This window comes from Podarcis cretensis (genome assembly GCF_951804945.1).
Source record: "Podarcis cretensis genome assembly, chromosome: 6".
In the NCBI taxonomy this organism is placed as follows: domain Eukaryota; kingdom Metazoa; phylum Chordata; class Lepidosauria; order Squamata; family Lacertidae; genus Podarcis; species Podarcis cretensis.
In genome coordinates this window covers 11,003,955-11,024,165 of record NC_137175.1, presented here as the reverse complement: position 1 = coordinate 11,024,165, position 20,211 = coordinate 11,003,955, and the positions used below count along the sequence as shown (strand labels likewise).

The 20,211-nt window shown below is 45.9% G+C and overlaps 1 protein-coding gene across 1 annotated transcript in view; it reads right to left on the bottom strand.

Moving 5' to 3' along the window:
- The window catches only part of LAMA5 (laminin subunit alpha 5), a 197,563-nt gene that overhangs the window by 31,516 nt on the left and 145,836 nt on the right, over positions 1 to 20,211 (bottom strand). The window contains exons 42-55 of the mRNA XM_079980179.1: positions 19,046 to 19,159; positions 17,334 to 17,461; positions 16,677 to 16,757; positions 14,718 to 14,932; positions 13,454 to 13,554; positions 13,117 to 13,297; positions 10,084 to 10,227; positions 7,719 to 7,870; positions 7,513 to 7,623; positions 6,606 to 6,717; positions 4,674 to 4,844; positions 3,201 to 3,397; positions 1,166 to 1,282; positions 287 to 441 (exon numbers count right to left, since the gene is read on the bottom strand). Of these exons, the coding sequence (XP_079836305.1) occupies positions 287 to 441; positions 1,166 to 1,282; positions 3,201 to 3,397; positions 4,674 to 4,844; positions 6,606 to 6,717; positions 7,513 to 7,623; positions 7,719 to 7,870; positions 10,084 to 10,227; positions 13,117 to 13,297; positions 13,454 to 13,554; positions 14,718 to 14,932; positions 16,677 to 16,757; positions 17,334 to 17,461; positions 19,046 to 19,159 (1,979 nt within the window). The remainder of the gene's footprint in view (positions 1 to 286; positions 442 to 1,165; positions 1,283 to 3,200; positions 3,398 to 4,673; positions 4,845 to 6,605; positions 6,718 to 7,512; positions 7,624 to 7,718; positions 7,871 to 10,083; positions 10,228 to 13,116; positions 13,298 to 13,453; positions 13,555 to 14,717; positions 14,933 to 16,676; positions 16,758 to 17,333; positions 17,462 to 19,045; positions 19,160 to 20,211) is intronic.

Below are 20,211 nucleotides of genomic sequence, written 5' to 3'. Positions count from 1 at the left end.
AGACGGGCTTTTTTATTAGGCAGGTGAGTGATTTTTGGCAATCCCCCCCCCAAAAAAAGCTTAACAGCTCTGGGCAATCTCCCCCTCCCCCATTTCCTTAATTTGGAGTCCCCCCCAAAATAGGGGTCATCTTATACACGGAGGCGTGTTAAACACAGAAAAATACGGTATGCAGTATAAGCAAGTACTCTTAATCAACGTTATTAGAAGGAGACTCCCAGCACAGAAGTCCACGTGAGCTAGGAAATGAGAGCTCAAGGCCCAGCAACAAAGGAGGAGCCCTTACCTGGACAAGTTTCTTGCTAGCTCATCCAGAAGCTTTGCATGCTCTTCAGCTGCCTCAACAACTGGGATCTTGGTGCTAGCGAGAGAGTACTCCTTTGCCTTCTCTGACAAGGGGTATCTGGCACCATCCAGCTGGGCTGCTAACTTCTCAGATTCCTACAGGATAACAAGGGGCGTTGGCCAGCATTCATTAACCTTGCAAGTCCTGCTTCTCCAATTCCTTCTTTCTCTGGCAGGAGATGGATTTCAGTAGGACTGGAGACCCTTCCCCCCCCACCACTATCAAACATCTGAATGCCCTCCTCCACTCTGCTTGTTTTCAGTAAAAAAACAACCCACTGTGTGCAAATGGGTTTCACAGGGTGCATTGATGATATACCACTATTTTATCTTCCCAGGTGTTCTCCAAATGGTATCTAGAAACTGTTCAAAAACAATACACAGGAAGCAAACAAACTGGAATGCCTCACTGGAGGCTAAGGTGCAAAAAACCCCAGCTTGCTGGAGCTATGTGGAAACTTAAGGACTCCTATAAAAGATATCCAAACATGAAGAATTTGACTTACTGCTGAACTGTGCAGGCAAGAGTAACATGTTCGTCACAACCCAAAGGGAAAAGTAGGGAATGGGAGCTGGCTGGGATTGCCACAAAAGGCAATCATCATTTTAGGAACAAAGTTTGTCCTGTAGTTCTTAAGAGGGCAGACACCATATTGGAGTTAGAGGATGTCTGCTCTTATTCTTCTGTCTGCTACAACACAATCATCTTGTCTGTCATATTTGCGTCCTCTTCTCAGCCTAGCAAGCAGCAGCATCTTGAATCTCCTGCCCACACACACCTTTCAGACTTGCTGGGAAGCCCGAGTTTTGCACCACTCACCTCCTTGGCATTTTCTATTATCTGCAGGAAATCAGAGACCTGGGCAAGGGAATCTTCAGCCATGCGCAAGGTATCCCGGACAAGGCCAAACTGTTCTTGCAGTTCCTTGCTCTTTTGCTGTAATATAAAGATAGCCCCATAACACTGACTGCTGCGGCTTAACTTTAAAATCCAGAATCATTTTAACACTTTTCCTAAGGTTCTCATCACATGGCATAGAGTGGTTCTATAATGGCACACACTTCCCAGATTATCATGGATGCTTTAGCTGAGATTCCTGCATTGCGGGGCGTTGGACCGGATGGCCCTTGGTGTCCAATTCCAGCTCTGCAATTCCATGATTCTCACCCCCTTGTTTCAGGATGCAGAACCAGCCTAGCCCCAGAACACCTTTCCTCTCAAGTCCCTACACGGAATTGATGCATAATGCAGTCTTCCTTGGAAATGTCATGAGCCAAGAGTTTCCACCACCAAACGGGCACATCTATTTGTTCGTAATTAACAGAGGTCACATAAAACTTCCATGAGCATGTGACCAACAGACACAGTTAATTTCCTCTAATGCGCCACCTGTGCCATTTCAGGCCTGTGGCAGTCCTTAGAATGTTGTAAGAAAACGACGCCGGATAATTCGAATCTCAATTTGCACCTGACCTACAATTTCTTCACTCGAATCACATTTTTAAAACAGATTTTCTCTCCCATGAGGGCGGAAATTGCATTTGCACGTCCCGACAAGTCTCCCTCTCACTCGCTGAATTACCTGTGAGATGGCCAAGTCGCCTCAGAGTGCTAACCTCAAAACATTAAAAACTAGCACCATGGAGTCATGACTTTTAAAAGACATGGCAGGCAGAAATCCAACCTGCATTTGGAAAGCCAACTGAGGGGCCTCAGGAAGCAAAGTTACACTTTGCTGGTGCAGACAGAGATCCATTGAGCAGCTAAGCAGGGTGGATTTGATTTAAATCAAATCAATTTAAATCACGATTTAAATCACTAGTCAGTAAGCCTTGATTTAAATCATTATTATTTTTTACAGAAAGACTCATTCTTGCTGGTATAATCTTGATATTTACAACCAGATGAAGGTTTCATTTTTTGATTGATAAATTTTCAGAGTCACTTTTACAGTTATATAAAAAATTACTGATTTGGTTATACTATTAGAAATACATAGACAGATAATTATGAGATTATTGTGAGGTTTAATAAGTTAACTGTTTATATTTGGACAACTTTTCTGCTGTACTTTATTGGAAGGCGAAAAATAATCATTTCCTGAATAACAATTTAAACAATTTATTTAACTAAAACAATAACACTATAGCAAATGTATCCATGTTTGTTAACTGATGTTGTTAAATGGGTTTTTTTTTTTAAATAAAAACTTAAACTGAGTTTTAGCACACATGAAAAACTTAAATCCTCATTTCCTGATGAATAGCCTTTGGACTATAATGTAACTTAAACAGAAAACTATATTTAGAAATGTTTTTCCTCCAAAAGCACTTTATTTTAAAAATCCAATTTAAATTTTTAAAAATCCAATTTAAATTTAAAAAATCTGATTTAAATTTTAAAAAAATCTGGTTTATTTATTTACTTTTATTTTATTTTAAATCATTGATTTTTATCCACCCTGCTGCTAAGTCATGGTGTGATTCAACGAAAGGCATTATGACCGACTGAGAGGGGAGGAAACAAAAAGCTACTGCCAACATTTGCCCTCTGCTCTTTGAAAACCATGTGTTTTCCCCATTTGCTGAAAGAATTCCCAAATCTGCTAGCCCTCTTTTGCAGCCTGAAAATGGAACCTGTGGATGCAGTACAGCATTTTTAGTCCAGTACTGAAAGGTGCATTTGGTTGTCACTGGCTGAGTATGGGGAAAGGACAGGGTCTCCCCTGCACTGGTTTCCCATTGAGTGGCTTATCAATGCATCTCTTTCTGCCACCAATGCTAGAATACAGAACCCCCTTGTATGTGGTAGTCCCTCTGAAATTCCCTCTGGCAGGGCGGCTCCCTCCTCGTACCTGGGTCTCCTCCAGGTGATTACGATTTAGGCTGTTGAGGTCCTCTGTCTGACGGGTTTTATTCACAGCTTCGTTCAGAGCATCTCGCAGGTCCATCAGTTCTGAACTGTACTGATCCAACTGGCCGTTGATTTGGTTCAGCAGTTCTTGGTTGGACTCCAACTTGTTGAAGAGCTCGGTTTTCACACGGTCCAGCACTGGCAGAACAAGAGCTCAAAAAAGTTAAAACTGTTCAGTGTCTACTAGTCTTGCACAGGCCACAGGGAAGGCACCGCAGGTGCTGTTTAACGTACGAAAAGAAATTTTGAAGAGCTCCAAACTGAGAGGGTGCAGGGATTGGCATGCAAAGCCACAGACAATTTGGGACCATGAACCTTAACAGGTCATCTCATCACCTAGAATTAGATACACTTTCAGGTGCCATCCTATTAGGAGGCCTTGTCGGAATCTCCGCTACGCTGAGCTGATAAAGCTCATCTTCCGGAATCGCCCTCCGATGTGATTAACGACCTGAGCCTTTGCTGAGGCTGCAGGCACATTCTCATTCAGCAGAGAATCAAAACAGCACGCGGAAGTGATGAGATGTATGGCTACATCGCTATGCTTTATTCTCTAGCTACGCAGACAGAAAATAAAAATACATCCTCTCTCTGTGAGAGCAGAGAGCAACTGGAAAACAAAGGAAGAGGAAACCAATAACGTCCTGTCTTCCGGGAGACTGCCAACAGCCTGGAATGTGTGGAATGCAAAACAGAGTCTTGTGACTCCAATGCACTGCACAGTGGCAAACAGAAACTAACAGCCTGTTCCAAGCGATGCCAGAATCGGGTCTTTAGTGTAGCAGCACCTGCTCTTTGGAACTCCCACTGAATGTCAGATTGCCTATCAATTCTCTACTGTCTTTTCAGCACCTGCTAAAGACAACAAGGCTTCTAAATGAAAACCTTTATCCCAGCTGGGACCTGTAGTACAGGCTTCCTCAACCTCGGCCCTCCAGATGTTTTTGGCCTACAACTCCCATGATCCCTAGCTAGCAGGACCAGTGGTCAGGGATGATGGGAATTGTAGTCTCAAAACATTTGGAAGGCAGAGGTTGAGGAAACCTGCTGTAGTAGATTTAAGCTGATTTTAGGTATGCGCTGTGAAAAAGCAACCTATATTAAAAAGTTAAAGCAACAGCATATATAAAAACTTAGTGTTTAAGTTTTTATGTATGCAGTTGCTTTAACTGTTTTTAACATAGGTTGCTTTTTCACACATGCTCTTATTACATTGCAAATCACTCTGGGATGCCTCATGGGAAGTGATTCATGCTGAAACAATAATATTATTATTAACAACAACAACAAAACAACAACAACAACAATAATAGTAACAACCAGGAATTCACAAGAGACCTTGGCACTCCCAAAGCCTACACACACAAACACATATACAGACACACTCCTTGTTTGCCATTAATACTATACTCACATTTACGGGCTTCATCGTGTTCCTCATTGGCCGTTGCTCTTTGGAAACTAAAATCCGTGGCCTTCATGTGCCTCAGCATTGCATCGACCTCAGCCAACTTCTGCCGGAACTCCTCTGTGGTGGTGGTGCTGGCATTTGTGGCAGCGAAGATTTGCATCTGGCATATAATTTCTAGACAAAAAGCCACACTGTATTTTTAATGAAGCCAATGAGTAAACCTGGTCCTTTTATACACAACCAATGAAAAGCACTTTCATATTATTCTGACCCATTTGTTTCAGGGTGCTTAATATGGGTTTATCTTCCCTACCACTGGCTCGTTTTCCTCTGGGCCACTTCCCCTATTCCTGTTCCTTGAGATTTGTTTCGACTGTTGATAACGTTATGTTTTAAATTGTTGCAACCTGCCACGAGACCTGCTGTTTAAGGCAGGTGGCGCTGTGGGTTAAAGCCTCAGCGCCTAGGGCTTGCCGATCGAAAGGTCGGCGGTTCGAATCCCTGCGGCGGGGTGCGCTCCCGCTGCTCGGTCCCAGCGCCTGCCAACCTAGCAGTTCGAAAGCACCTCCGGGTGCAAGTAGATAAATAGGGACCGCTTACCAGCGGGAAGGTAAACGGCGTTTCCGTGTGCGGCTCTGGCTCGCTAGAGCAGCGATGTCACGCTGGCCACGTGACCCGGAAGTGTCTCCGGACAGCGCTGGCCCCTGGCCTCTTAAGTGAGATGGGCGCACAACCCCAGAGTCTGTCAAGACTGGCCCGTACGGGCAGGGGTACCTTTACCTTTACCTTTAATCATAGAATCAAGGAACTGCAGAGTTGGAAGAGACCACAAGGGTCATCTAGTCCGACCCCCTCAATTCAGGAATCTTTTCCCCAACATGGAGCTTGAACCCATGACCTTGAGATTAAGAGTCTCATGCTCTACCACTTGAGCTACCCCAGCTGATTAAATAATAATAATTTAAATATAATTCTAGCAATAAGGAAAGTGGCTCCGACATGGCTAGGCGCCATTTAAAGCAGGGGGTACTTGGAATCCTTCAGATTAGCCATATTGATTTGTATGCTGTTGGTGGATTTTTGTCATTATCTTGTTGTGCTGTGTATGTGATAAAGGGGAGCCATACGGGGGTGAAGGCATCTTCCTCTATTTGTCCCCGTGTCAGTTTCAGTTTATTGGTTAATTTTTCTAGTAGGGCTGTTTCCCATACTATTTGGTCCATTGGTCCATTGGTACCATTGGTCCATGCTTACTCCTGACAGGTCTCTCCAGTGTCTGGTTATGGTGTTTCTGGCTGCTGAAAGTAGGTGGGTTATGAGTTCTTTGTGGTGTAGATGGGTATTATTGTCTTGGAAGATGTTTAGTAGGGCCAATTCTGGGGTGGTTTCTAATGCTTGCTTAGTTATTTTACATATTTCTCGTATGGCTGTTGTCCAGAATAGTTGGATTTTGGGGCAATCCCACCACATTTGGAGGTATGTGCCTGTGGAGGTGACCCTCTCCGGCATTTTGGCAAGGTTCCTGGTCTTATTAACACTAGTTTTCTTGGTATTAGGTACCACCTGTAGGTGAGTTTCAGAGTGAGTCCTTTTCTTTTTGTTGATATGGATTTAAAGGGGGTTTAGACCACATTCTGGGTGGAATCCTTCAGATGTTGCTTATCTACATTTCCCATCATCTCTGACCACTAGCTATGCTGGCGGTGGATGATGGGAGTTGCAGTTCAGCAATGCAGAATGCCACCAGTTCCCAACCACTAATTTAAAGGGTACTCAAATCTCAAACTGTATCGAAAGACAGACAGACAGATATAATTTGTATGTTGAAATTAATAAAAAATATTATTAAAAAAGACAGACAGACAGACACAAAACGCAAGTGATGCCTTTCCAAATCAGGAATGCAAAATCCCAAAAGCTACAGCCATGCCTCACCATCAAGTTTGTACCGAATGTTAGTGATATCCAGAACAAGGCTCTCTGCATGCTGGTAGTTCTCTTCTGTGCCATCTGTTACTTGGTTTGCTTTTCTGTGGGTCATTGTTGCCTAAGAGCAGAAACAAAAACAAAAGGCTGGTATAGAGGAGGTCCAGAAAGACTCAAGGAAGTGGGCAATGTCAACAACACGGGGTGGGGGGCAGGATTGCAGCTTTTGGGGTCTTTGGCCAAAAAACAACCAGCCTTTATTTGCTTGATATGCTTCTCCTCTTCTAAAGGCTGTATTATTATTTATTGTTGTTGTTTTTAAAGTATTTACAGGCCGCCCTTGTCACAAAACATCAAATAAAAACATCAAGATAAAAACTTCTTTTTTATATAGAAACCATTAAAAGCAATACAGAGAAATAATTAAAACAACTGGCTACTCAAGAAAATTTCAAATAACTGCATTGGTCAATGGGCAAAAAAAGCTGTCAAGGGATGCCCAGTCACTGTCAACATTGCCCTTATGTGGCTTGTCCATCTGATTCAAAATGAAAAGAGGCAGCCACACCAACTGTACAAACTGTGGTGTTTTCCGAGTGCGAGCGATGCAGTCCTCCTCAAATCCCTGGAAGTATTACTAAACTAATGCTGCACTTCTGGTGCTGTGAAATGAGAAAATAAGAACAAGGCATGCAGAAAAGCAGGACAGAGACCTACTGGGACAACAAAGGGTGATGGCACATAAAGAAAGGAGGAATTCTAGTGAGAATGCAGCCAAGGTCCTCTGGACAGGAACCATTTCATTTCACTTGCGTTCCACAGAACAGAAGGCAGACTTCTGGTATAATATATAACTTTTGTAGTACTAGACATGGGAAGATAAAGGGGGGGGGGGACACACACAAAAACTTCACACCTTGTGCTGAAGTGCATTCAGATCCTGAACAAAGTCTGTGTTCTCCTCTTCCAACTCATCGGTCTGCTGCCTGGCCCTGTTTAGGGATCTCTGATAGTCACGGAGATGGTTCTGTAAGGAGGAAAAGAAAAAGAGGACAAACTGGAATCCAAAAACCCTACAGAAAAACTAGGTAAGAGTAATAAGTAGTGTAACACTCCACATACAGTGATGGCTTGCATAGAACCATTGATGCTATGCAGACGGGCCCACGCAATGGAGGTGGAGTTGAGGTTCGTCAGCTGATTCCTGAGCGCAGGAAAAACATTTCCGATCTCCTCAAGATCTTCCAGCAAAAGCAGCACGCAGCTGTCGCAAGCTGTTGATGGGAGAGGGAAGTTAAATGCACAACTCTTAAGATAATGCCTGTAATGAAACTGTAAGCCTATTCTACATGTGAGTGCCTGGCTAGGGTAGACCTATGTTTCAGCAGTCCCAGATAGAATCAGAATCATGGAATTGTAGAGTTGGAAGGGACCGCAAGAGCCATCTAGTCCAACCCCCTGCGATGCAGGATTCCTACCCACAGCTGTCCTTGGGTGGGCTCGAACCACCAACCTTCTGATTAACAGTCAGACACAATGCCCCTCTGTGCCACAGGGGGGCAGCCAAGAAAAAAAGGCCATATTATTAGATCATCCAGACTGACAGCCTACATACATATATCTGCCCAATCATTTTTACAACCCACTCATAAAACTTTAGATTTTTATAAAGCAGTTGGTCCCAAAAGTCAGACAAGTATCTACTTTGGTCAACCGATATAAAATAGTTAGAAGATGCAATTCCCAGCAACATTGTGGTGGGCTTCCCCGCCCCCCTCCGCATGTGGTTTTAGTTCAAGACACGGCCCAACATCATGATGTGATTTTGAGCTGATATATAGCTGCCAATAACCACAGTGCCAAGTTTGCACTGTATCGGATGTTAATAAATTTGTATAAATTTATCTGCTTGCCAAATCAAAGCCACATGTGAATGATATGATAGGGCCTTTACTATGGCCAAAAAAAGATGAATGAGTCATTCTGCTTAGAATGCTAAACACACAAATTTGCAAAAACTGTTCTCCCTAACGTTTCTAAGCACAATTCAAAGTGTTGGTGTTGACCTTTAAAGCCCTAAACGACCTCGGCCCAGTATGCCTGAAGGAGCGTCTCCGCCCCCATTGTTCTGCCTGGACACTGAGGTCCAGCGCCGAGGGCCCTCTGGCAATTACCTCATTGCGAGAAGCAAAGCTACAGGGAACCAGGCAGAGGGCCTTCTCGGTAGTGGCGCCCATCCTGTGGAACGCCCTCCCATCAGATGTCAAAGAGATAAACAACTACCTGACATTCAGAAGACATCTGAAGGCAGCCCTGTTCAGGGAAGTTTTTAATGTGTGAAAGCCAGATGGGCGGTGTACAAATAATAAATTATTATTATTATAACTTATCCTAAGCATCAGAATGAAACATAAAAACTAAGGAAACCATGGAGAAAAAGAAGAAAACTTTGAGAAATACAGGTTCAGCACCTTTTGACTAAGAGAGATGTCATGGATTGCTGCAAAAAGTCTTCCCATGCCATTGGCTTAGCCGCTGAGCTGTTACAGAAACTTTGCAAATATTCAATAAAAACACAATCCGTCAGTACACCAGCCTAGGGACCAGGTGAGGCTGTCGGTGGGGAACGGAACGGCAGTACTATCACAATACTTGTGTGTTTATATATGAGGGAGGTACCTTAATAGGGTGCAAGAGCGTGAACGTGGCTTTGCTTGAGAGAGAAAGAATGAATGTGAAATGGGCACACAGGGTATTATAAAAACAAAAAGCACATCTACAGGCGTTTGTGAGTTGCCACTTGCTTTTATGTAATCTAGCAAGTGATTAAATCTGTGCACTTTATTTATGAAGGAACAATTAAAACAGCTGTAAGGCTACTGCTAGGTGATTTATTGGTAGTAAAAAGAAACCTGTTGAGGGTTGACTGCAGGCTAGAAGAATGTGAATACCGCGAATCACTAGAATAACGTGGAGAAAACTGACAAACACCCGGGTTCAAACTAATTTGATTTGGCTAATGCCCCTGGCAGCCTATTCTGAAAAACTAAAACAGCCACATGCAGCATACAAGTCATATCCCTTGCACGAGTGCCCTATAGCTTTGCACTTAGCCAACTACTGTGAATCTTGACATTTTTGTTGTGTGGTAGTGGTATGCTTTGATCTGAATCATATGAGCTCATACGGAGTGTCTTTGCTTTAAGACAGGCAGGTTGGAATCTATGCCTTTTGGGGTCCTAAGTTATGCCAGCTTTTGACCCCCCCTCCCCCCCCAACCCCAACCCCCCCAGACCACCACCACCACAAGCAAAAGATCCATGTAGCATTCCCCAATAACCTCCCAATTCCTTGCAAGGCAAAGTTTTGAAATTTCGTAGCATCAGTGCCATCCAGTACAGAGACACTTGCAAGAAGAAGCAGGCTTGCTGAACTGATAACGCCAGGGAATGTGGACAGGGAACTGAGCAGAGCAAAAAAGACTTGCCTTCGCATCTCATGCTGTCTGGGCCATCCACCACAGGGATCTCATGCTTCTTAATACAGGTGTTGCACTGCTTCCCCGTCAGGCCGTGGGAGCAGGTGCATTCTCCAGTCCGGGGGTTACAGGAACCTCCTTTGCACTGACATTCTGCAAAGAGAACACGAGAAGCCAGAGCAAACTTAAACAAGATGCACTCACATCCTTCTCCCCCATATTATGCAGGGTGGGATGACGACCACATCCACTCATCGCCATTAGATGGGGATCAAACCCTTCACATAAACATGAACTGAAAAGGCACAGAAGAGGAGGAGTTTGGACTTGATATCCCGCCTTTCACTCCCCTTAAGGAGTCTCAAAGCGGCTAACAATTTCCTTTCCCTTCCTCCCCCACAACAAACACTCTGTGAGGTGAGTGGGGCTGAGAGACTTTAAAGAAGTGTGACTGGCGCAAGGTAGTCATGCCTGCGTGTGGAGGAGCGGGTAAGCGAACCTGTTCACCAGATTACAAGTCCACTGTTCTTAACCACTACACCACGCTGTCTCTCATCATATGAAACCAGAACAAACAGTCCCAATCTCTTCCTCATGCTTAAACCATTCCCAGGGTCTAATCACACAGTAGGGCTTGTTAAAACATTGAGGCTTTTATCCCAAGGGAACTCCTCCTGCATATATGAAAGGAGGAATCCCTAGATCTTGGACCATTCACAAAGAACTGTTTCTAAACTGAGACTATCCTCCAAACCATGGGAACAAGCCCTGTGCTCAAGTGCCCACTCCTCTATTTGTGAGCATAATTAACTATTTCCAGGTTTGATGAAACCACAGTTTGCCCACAAACCAGGATCCATGGTTGTCTGTGATCCTGGTTTGCATGGAAATTGTAGTATAGTCAAAACCACAGTTTGCTGCGTTCAGTTGCAATGGTAAACTGTGGCTTGATCAAGCCAAAAAAACCATTCATTAAACTATACCTGTACATGAAAGGGAGGGGGTGGGAAGATGGCACATAAGCCAGGGCTTGTTTTGCCTGAATGGTGCCTGTGTGTATCTACGGAAAGACTGCTGAAAGCGCTGTACCCTTCATCAGCAACTTGGCCCACCTACACAGCGTCACTTGCAGGGTAACTTTACAAATAGTGCCATTTATTGCTGCTGAACCTTTCCCATCAACTAGTTTCGATTTTGGATTTGATTTTGGATTAGACAAGGGAAACCCTTTATTTTAAAAACTATACCCTTCCCTTTGGCCTTAGGGGACAAAAGGCCTAAATGTTAGTGTTATCGGTGGGAGAAAATAACAGAGGCCAACCAGAGTATCTTGAGAAGCAAAGTGGCTAGTAAGCCTGATCTTTGCGTGGCGATACCCGCCCCCTCCCACAGATGGAATAAATAAAGACACCGGACACCAGAATTTAGGTTAATGGGCGAAAAATGGCCACAACTTTATTGATTACAGGTAAGAGTAGTATTCGCCTTAGGCATTGGCCCTAACAGACTATCCGGTCTAACCGGGAAGGGTTAAGCACCAAAAGGGGGAGCCCCCGAGATGCACATCCCTAGGCGCTCCCCAAGGGGTTACCGCACGGGGGCGCGCTTTAGGCCCCAGCCTCCGTAGGTTTTGGACGAGGCGACGCCCCCCCGGAGTCCTTTAACGAACTACCCTTCAAGAATTGGGGGAGGTGATGGCGATCCTCCCCCCCCCGACCTCATTTGCATGACAATACCCCGGCCAATGCCTAACCGCCAAAACCAAGGAGTTGTGACGTTTTGCTACGGGGTAGGCGAAAAAACCAAGTGGCTTCAAAATTCAGCCAATTAGCCAAATGGAAAAACTCCTACCAGGCCCCTTGCAGCAACCAGCCAAAGCCCATAGCAAAGTCCAAATGCACACCTAAAGGGCGGGTGGGTGGGAAACCGCGGCTGCTGCAGAGGAGGAAAAGGGGCGAGCCCGGGCTGCCCTGACCTTAAGTACCCTCAGTTGGGCCTGTTAGGGTGTGAAACCTAAGACGCTGGCAAGTTAGCAATGTTATGTGACTTTAAGTAGTCAAGCTCGTTAAGTTGTTAAGTTGCTCATTATATAAAGAGTGTTTGTTTTCTCTGCCTGTGGGGGCATGAAGCAAAAATGTCTGAAAGCTCCGGAGGTGTTTCTGTTATCTTTCTGCAATAAACCTGTCTTTGGAAAGACAGGCTTCCCTGTGTCGTTATTTCCTTGCTGCTGAGACTCTGAAGCTTGTACTGCAACAAGAATCTCTGCACTGGACTTAATCAATGCTCTGCAAAGAGAACTGTTGCTGGTTGCGCAGTGGAAGCGTTTACTGGACCAGTACACAAACTCTCTTAGGGCCCACCCCCAGCGCCAGCCCATTGGCTGGCGCTGCAGGAAATGAATACTAATGGGGATCCCTGAGTCCCGCGGGGCTGGCACCAGCCCCGCAAGAATGTGAATAGGGGCGTGAGCCCGCAACCCCCCCCCTCCTTAGTTCGGGAGTGGCTTTATTAAAGGAGAATAAACTGTTGCAACAGGGTCCCACTCACTGCACGCAGGAGGGAGGAGAGAACCCAGAACAATGGTGCGCAAGCCCTTATATACTCTTTTGAAATTGCCCACCCTGTAGCTCAAGACAACCCCTGAAAACATCATACATACATCACAGAAGGAGGCGGTCTACAGCAGAAATCCTGTCTGCCAGGATACCTGGTAATGGTCACTGATTGGTTTACCTGGGCAGCCTGGCCATTCTTTTCTGATGGTACATGCTTTTAGTTCCTGAATCCAGGTCATAGGATCACCCTGTTCATACACAATGGAAAGGCTTTCCCCATTTTCCTCCCTTACTGCAGAGGAATATTTGAGGTCCCTGGGAGATTCAAAATGGATTCAGGATTGCTCTTCTGTACTATTTCAGACACGTGGCTTATATAGTTACGTAAGTGTTTGCCTTGTACATTTATGGACATTTATTTTATATTTGAGACTTCGGAATTCTTATAACATTACTGGATGCTTAACAGTGACTGAAACAGACTCACTTGAGCAGCCGTTTGTGTTGAGCCCCCAGTAGCCAGGGGAACACTGCTGGCAACGGGAACCGCTAACACCCGGATTGCAATTACATTGGCCATTGTGGGCATGGCAATCCGCGCTCACAGCTCCAATATCGCAGTTGCAGCTCTGGCAGCCTGAGCATGTTTCGAAGCCGTAGTGCCCTTCCTAAAGGGGGATAAAGACCCAGAGTTAAGATTCCAGCTTCTAAGAGGCAGGCGAAACCCTGTTCATTTTGCCAGGGCTTGCTCCACTTTTGACATGACACTTTCTGCCCAATAGGACATGAAACTGATCTTAGACTGAAGGCTCAATTCACTTTACCTGACAGCGGTCACAGTGCTGCCCGGTCACTCCAGGTTTACAGTGACACTTGCCAGTCCTAGAATCACATGATTCCGTCCCACAGGGCATACAGCTGCATTCTACAAGGGGAAGAAAAAATATTTCTAAAAGGATTTTTTTAAAAATAAAAAAGTCCACTTGTATTGAAAATACAAACAAACAAACAAATATTTTTATAACAGGGGACACACAGCAGTATAAATATTTAGAAATAAAATTATGAACTACTAGGCATTTAATTTCATTCATAGTTTGCCTTAACTTGAAAGATTCAAGGCAAGCAAAAATGTATTTCAAAAAGGACAGTCACATAATTTAGGGGGCATTTCTATGTTGCAGATTAGTAAAAGGTAAAGGTAAAGGGACCCCTGACCATTAGGTCCAGTCGTGACAGACTCTGGGGTTGCGGCGCTCATCTCACTTCCGGGCCATGTGGCCAGCATGATTAAGCCGCTTCTGGGGAACCAGAGCAGTGCACAGAAACGCCGTTTACCTTCCCGCCGGAGCGATACCTATTTATCTACTTGCACTTCGACGTGCTTTCGAGCTGCTAGGTTGGCAGGAGCAGGGACCAAGCAACGGGAGCTCACCCCATTGCGGGGATTTGAACCGCCGACCTTTTGATCAGCAAGTCCTAGGCTCTGTGGTTTAACCCACAGCGTCACCTGTGTCCCTTAGTATAACAGATTAGTATAACAGTAGAAAAAGACTGCATGCTAAAGATCAGGCTTCCTCAACCTTGGCCCTCCAGATGTTTTGAGACTACAATTCCCATCATCGCTGGCCACTGGTCCTGCTAGCTAGGGATCATGGGAGTTGTAGGCCAAAAACATCAGGAGAGGAAGCCTGCTAAAGACAATCTGGCTTCTAGCTACAATGCATGTTATTTCACCCATGGAATGCGGAGCATATTTTGTTTCAATGTACCGTATTTTTTGCTCTATAACACGCACCCGACCATAACACGCACGTAGTTTTTAGAGGAGGAAAATCCGTAGGCATGCCACCCGTAGGCATTCCCTCCATAACACGCACAGACATTTCCCCTTACTTTCTAGGAGGAAAAAAGTGAGTGTTATGGTGCAAAAAATACGGTAATTCAGCTGTGGAATGAGATATTAGAAATCAGTCCAATTTTCTACGTTTCTGTGTGTGAGAATGCATTTCTGCCTACTGCTTGCTTCCAAAACCCACACAGGTACCCAGGAGTACAGCTAGTTACCAGCTCTGGGGGCACACCTACCAGTGCAGTTCTTTGCCAGGACAGCGTCTCCATAAAAACCAGGGGCACACACTTCGCAGCGGGGCCCTGCCGTGTTGTACATGCACCCTGTGCAGAATCCTGTCAACGGGTCACAGTCGCTGAACAGCATGTTGGGGTCGGCGTTCCCACTGCAGTCACAAGGCTGGCAGGAGCTGCCAATCACTAGAGGGTTTCCATAGTAACCCGGAGCACACCTTTGGAAGGAGAAAGGAAGGGCTTAGGGAGCTGCAATCCATGCATTCGACATGCAGTTGCCTGAGGTCGCTGCTCCTCTGCTCAGTGAAACACGGAACAGGTGGTCGGTAGGTAAGTGGTAGCCCCTTTCCATCCCTATTCTCCTGTCTCTGTGTGCCCTTCTGTCAGGAGCCGGAGTTAAGTGCAGGTCAGCAATAAAAAAACAAGGTGTCAGTGAAGTTATTTAAAGAAGCCAAAACAGTGCAGGCCTAGTGATCCTACCAACTCTTCCCAGTAAGTCTTGCTCCAATGAGGCCGTTGCAAAGACTGAAGGTCCCTTCACTTTCTAAGGCAGGCATCCCCAAACTTGGCCCTCCAGCTGTTTTGGGACTACAGTTCCCATCATCCCTGACCACTGGTCCTGTTAGCTAGGGATGATGGGAGTTGTAGTCCCATAACAGCTAGAGAGCCAAGTTTGGGAATGCCTGCTCTAAGGCTCCCTCTCTCCAAGGTCTGTCCCAAGCAGTTGCAAACTGCATCTGTGCACAGCCAATCGCTGCTCTTTTCATTTCTCTGTGGGTTCTAGGAGACTGTGGGGGGTGGGAGCTGGTTGCAGCAGGAGGGGGAGACTCTCTGGATTCTTCAACGACCTGTCTCAACTCTGCCTCTTGGTCAATCTCCTCTCCAGCTTCAGCCTCGGAATCTAAATTGCTCTTTGTCACAGCCTGTTCCAGCTCACCAAACTCAGGCACAGTGGGTTCTCCTTCATTGGAGAGCACGTGTTGCGGTGGGAGCAACCATGACACCCCCTGTTTCTGGGTGGGTTAGTTTGGATGGCGATGAATTTGATTGGACACCTTCAATTGTTGCTGGGGGAAATTGGTTGTTGCAATTTTATTTGATTGATGGGGGTGCTATATAGGTCCCTTTGTGCAGTGTTGAGCTTCCTCATTTCGCTGCGCACATCGGATTACCCGCCCACTCTCCCTTTATTTAGGGTTTGTTCGAGCTGACCTTCCTATGCCTGTCATGGGGTCGTCTGCTTTTGGGGCAGGGGCCTGGTAGGAATGTTACCATTTGGCGGATTGGCTGGTGCCATTTGGGTTTTGCCTACTGTGTAGCAAATCATCACAACTTGTAAGGTTGCGGTTAGGCATTGTGGAATTTTTGGTTGGTTAATTTTTGGTTGGCTGTGCCTGCCCCTCCAATGCTGCTGCTGCAAGGGTATTCCATTAAAGGAATCCAGCGGCTCGCCATGCTTTTGTCCGAATCCCTGACAAAGGGCTAGGGCCATGCAAGAGCCCCTGGGAGCATTTGGGGAGAGGTGAAAGCCTGGTGCTCAGCTTTATTCTCTCCCCAAAATTGTTTACCCTTACTGACTTCCACAGGGGTGCGGTTGTCAGTTCTGTCCCTACCTCCAAGTGGTAGCCTAACCAATGTCTAAGCAACCACTCACATACTGTAATTCAATAAAGTTGTGGCCAAAATCATGCCAAAAACCAAAACAAAAATGATATGTGAACCGTGTTTTTATTCGGGGGTCCTTGACACACAACTCCTCCTCTTAGTCTGCTCCTTCTTCTCCCTCTGACCACTCATTGTTGTCGTCCCACCACCAATCCCCTGGCTCTGAGCCTTCTTCTCCTGGGGGTTCACCAGCTGGTGCCTCCCACCACTCCTTTGCACCTAGCCAGTCCACGACACCCTCAGGATCCGGATTACATTGTTCCAGGCAACCCGAGCCAAGAGATCCATGCTATTTACCGTTCACATGAGACTCCTGCATAGCCAGGCTTGCACAGACACTGAGTAGCCGAGCCTCTGTGGACACATCCAATGGCAAAGCTGAGGTGGAAAAGGAGGAGAGAGAAGCTGTCAACATTTCCTAAGAGCAACACAGACAAGATGTAGTAATACTTGGTCACCAAAAAGCTTTTACAAAAACAAATGAGATCTGAAAGGGCACATAAGGCCAAGGCTCTGCAAGAAACAAGGATCCTTATAAAGCCACATTCTAAATGGATTCAGAAAAGGCACAGGAAACAATATTCCTCAGTTGAAGATGCCGAGGGTAGGCAGGGAAATTGCTTGCCAGAATGCAGCTGCAAATCAAATTCTGGTTAGTTTAAAAGCCCAGCTCAGAGTCTGACAGTGTCTTCTTTTGAAATGGACCAGAGCTTGTTTTAGAGCAAGTCCCCAAGTAATGCGAGGCAAAGATCCAGCGCAACTGAACCTAATCTCGGCAGTTCTCTTCCCAGCTGTACAGAAGGAGGCATGGAGATAGGGGAGCGGCACTTAGCTTGGCCTCAACCGAGGCTTGTCTGTGTACTTTTAAACCACGGTTTATTTAGCAGCGCATTGAAACACAGCCAACACAAAGCAGAAAAACCAAGAGTGGAAAGTTTTGCAAGAGTGACTCACTTGTTAGACCCAACTGAGAGAGGGCAGGGGCACCCGATGCACCGCAAAGGCCCATCAAGTGAAGAGTTCCCCACAAAACCATCTTTGCAGCTTTCGCAGTGATCTCCCTCTGTGTTGTGCTGGCAGTTCTGCACAGAGAAGAAATGAAACTCAAGTAACATATTCCACAGTTAGCTTTTGTCCTACTGGCTTCCTTGAGCAAATCTGGCTATGCCTTTGCAGTTTACGTAGATGGTCTGCCGACAGAATGTCTTGCATCAGGCAGACTTGTTTTTCTGAAAGACTGACAGATGTTAACCATTTAGAGCAGGGGTGAGGAACCCCTGGACCACAGGCCAAATTTGGCACATTAGGTCTCCCACTGCTTGGCCATTATCTCTCCCTGCTGGGCCAAAAAAGTGCCCCACCCCTGATGAAGAGCAGGGGGAGACGACTTATAACCTAAGTTAACTGAATGGCAACACAGAGGGCTAAAGGTAAAGGGACCCCAGACCATTAGGTCCAGTCATGGCCGACTCTGGGGTTGCGGCGCTCATCTCGCTTTATTGGCTGAAGGAGTACAGCTTCTGGGTCATGTGGCCAGCATGACAAAGCCGCTTCTGGTGAACCAGAGCAGCGCACGGAAACGCTGTTTACCTTCCCGCCAGAGCGGTACCTCTATCTACTTGCACTTTGATGTGCTTTCGAACTGCTAGGTTGGCAGGAGCAGGGACCAAGCAACGGAAGCTCACCCCATCGCAGGGATTCGAACCGCCGACCTTCTGATCGGCAAGTCCTAGGCTCTGTGGTTTAACCCACAGCACCACTTGCGTCCCTGTAACACAGAGGGCTACTGTATCTCAAAAAAAGCCAAGAAGCTCCTAGCCACTCATTCTATTCCCACATATAGCAGGACTTTAGCCATGAATATGGTCAGGCATGTTCTCCCTAAAGAGGGTCATGCTTGAAACAGAAGCCTCGATGGCTTAATAGCTTTCTAAATCTTGCCCATGCTCTACTGGCTTTTCCTTTCCTCGCTGTGCATTGTTCACAGCCTTGATATGGTGTGCAGATTCTTTGCAGCCGTTGCCGTGTGAAGCAGAATATTGTACTTGACACTTGGTTCAACATCTTGAGAATTTCCCTTCTTTGTTCTCTCTTTTTCCTTCTTAAAAAGGTAAAGGACCCCTGAGAGTTAAGTCCAGTCGTGAACGACTCTGGGGTTGTGGCGTTCATCTCGCTTTACTGGCCGAGGGAGCCGGCGTTTGTCCGCAGACAGTTTTTCCAGGTCATATGGCCATCATGACTAACCAGAGTAGTGCACGGAAACGCCATTTACCTTCCTGCTGGAGTGGTACCTATTTATCTACTTGCACTGCATGCTTTCAAACTGCTAGGTTGGCAGGAGCAGGGACCGAGCAACGGGCACTCACCCCGTTGCAGGGCTTCGGACCGCCGACCTTCCGATCGGCAAGTCCAAGCGGCACAGTGATTTATACCACAGCACCACCCGCATCCCCTTTTCCTTCTTACCCCTCTATATTACTAACTCTTTTGGCAAAACCCAGCCCCCTGTCTTCAAATAGCCTACTTTCTAGTGGAGGAAGAGCACCACTGCATGGTGAAAAGTAGAGACAATGCTCGCCCCTGACATAAGCAAATCCAGGATATATTAAATTACCCAAAGAGAAATATTTTAGGTAAATTGACAAGCATTCTTTCCCCCCACTTACAATGCATATTCCAGATCCCGGAAGGCACTGGTCGGAATGACCGTTGCAATTACACGGAACACATTTTCCCAGGAATAGGCCTTTGGTGTCCCTGTAATAGCCCGGAGCACATTCCTAATTGCAAAAGAGATAATGTGCGTTAAACATACATCAAATATTTGTATCAAGGATGCTGAAGGGTCACTTAGAATTCTCCTCTGAATTACTTAGCTCAATGCCTATCTAAAATCTTTCGAAACAGTTTTTCCCCCCTGTCTGGCTTGCTGCATCGTATTTCTCAGGATGTTAACAAACTGTGCTTGACACTCTTCCTTTAGTGTGCCACGGAACAGGGGTCAGCAAACTTTTTCAGCAGGGGGCTGGTCCACTGTCCCTCAGACCTTGTGGGGGGCCCGGACTATATTTTTTTTTTTTGGGGGGGGGGGAATGAACGAATTCCTATGCCCCATAAATAATCCAGAGATGCATTTTAAATAAAAGCACACATTCTACTCATGTGAAAACACACTGATTCCCGGACCGTCCGTAGGCCAGATTTAGAAGGCGATTGGGCCGGATCTGGCCCCCGGGCCTTAGTTTGCCTACTCATGCTTTAGAAAGCTTTGCTAGAGTAAGTAACACTAATTAATGCATTTTCTGTTAAACGCAAACTATGCTGCATGTGCTCAGATGCACGATATGCTGCTACCTGTGCAAGAGGAAGCGGCTGTCAGTGGTATTGAGGCTGCAATCCTGTGCACACTTGAACGCAAGAAAGGTCTACTTTCTGGTAAACATACAGAGGATTGGACTCTCATTGCCTGCATATTCAACATGGATGCAATTGTACTGTTGTACAAGTTCCCCATTTTGAAATGCACCAAGAGGATGCAAATTCAGAGTAAAGGCTCTTATATTATATGGAGAAAACCAGCTAATTTGCACAGGTTGGTTGGCAATGGTGCAGCGTGAGCTTGTGTTAAGATGTGGTGTCAAGGCAAGACAACAGTAATAGGAACCCCAGAATCCAACACAGATTGTTTTCCCTTAGGCTGACCGTGCCAAGCCAACACAACTTCGGAACTTCAACCATCTTCTTTCAGGACCTGGGTCTGCAACTACTGCCCTTATAACTGACCACACACATCGCTCATGTGCCCAGGGATAAAGGGTCTGGAGACCCTTTA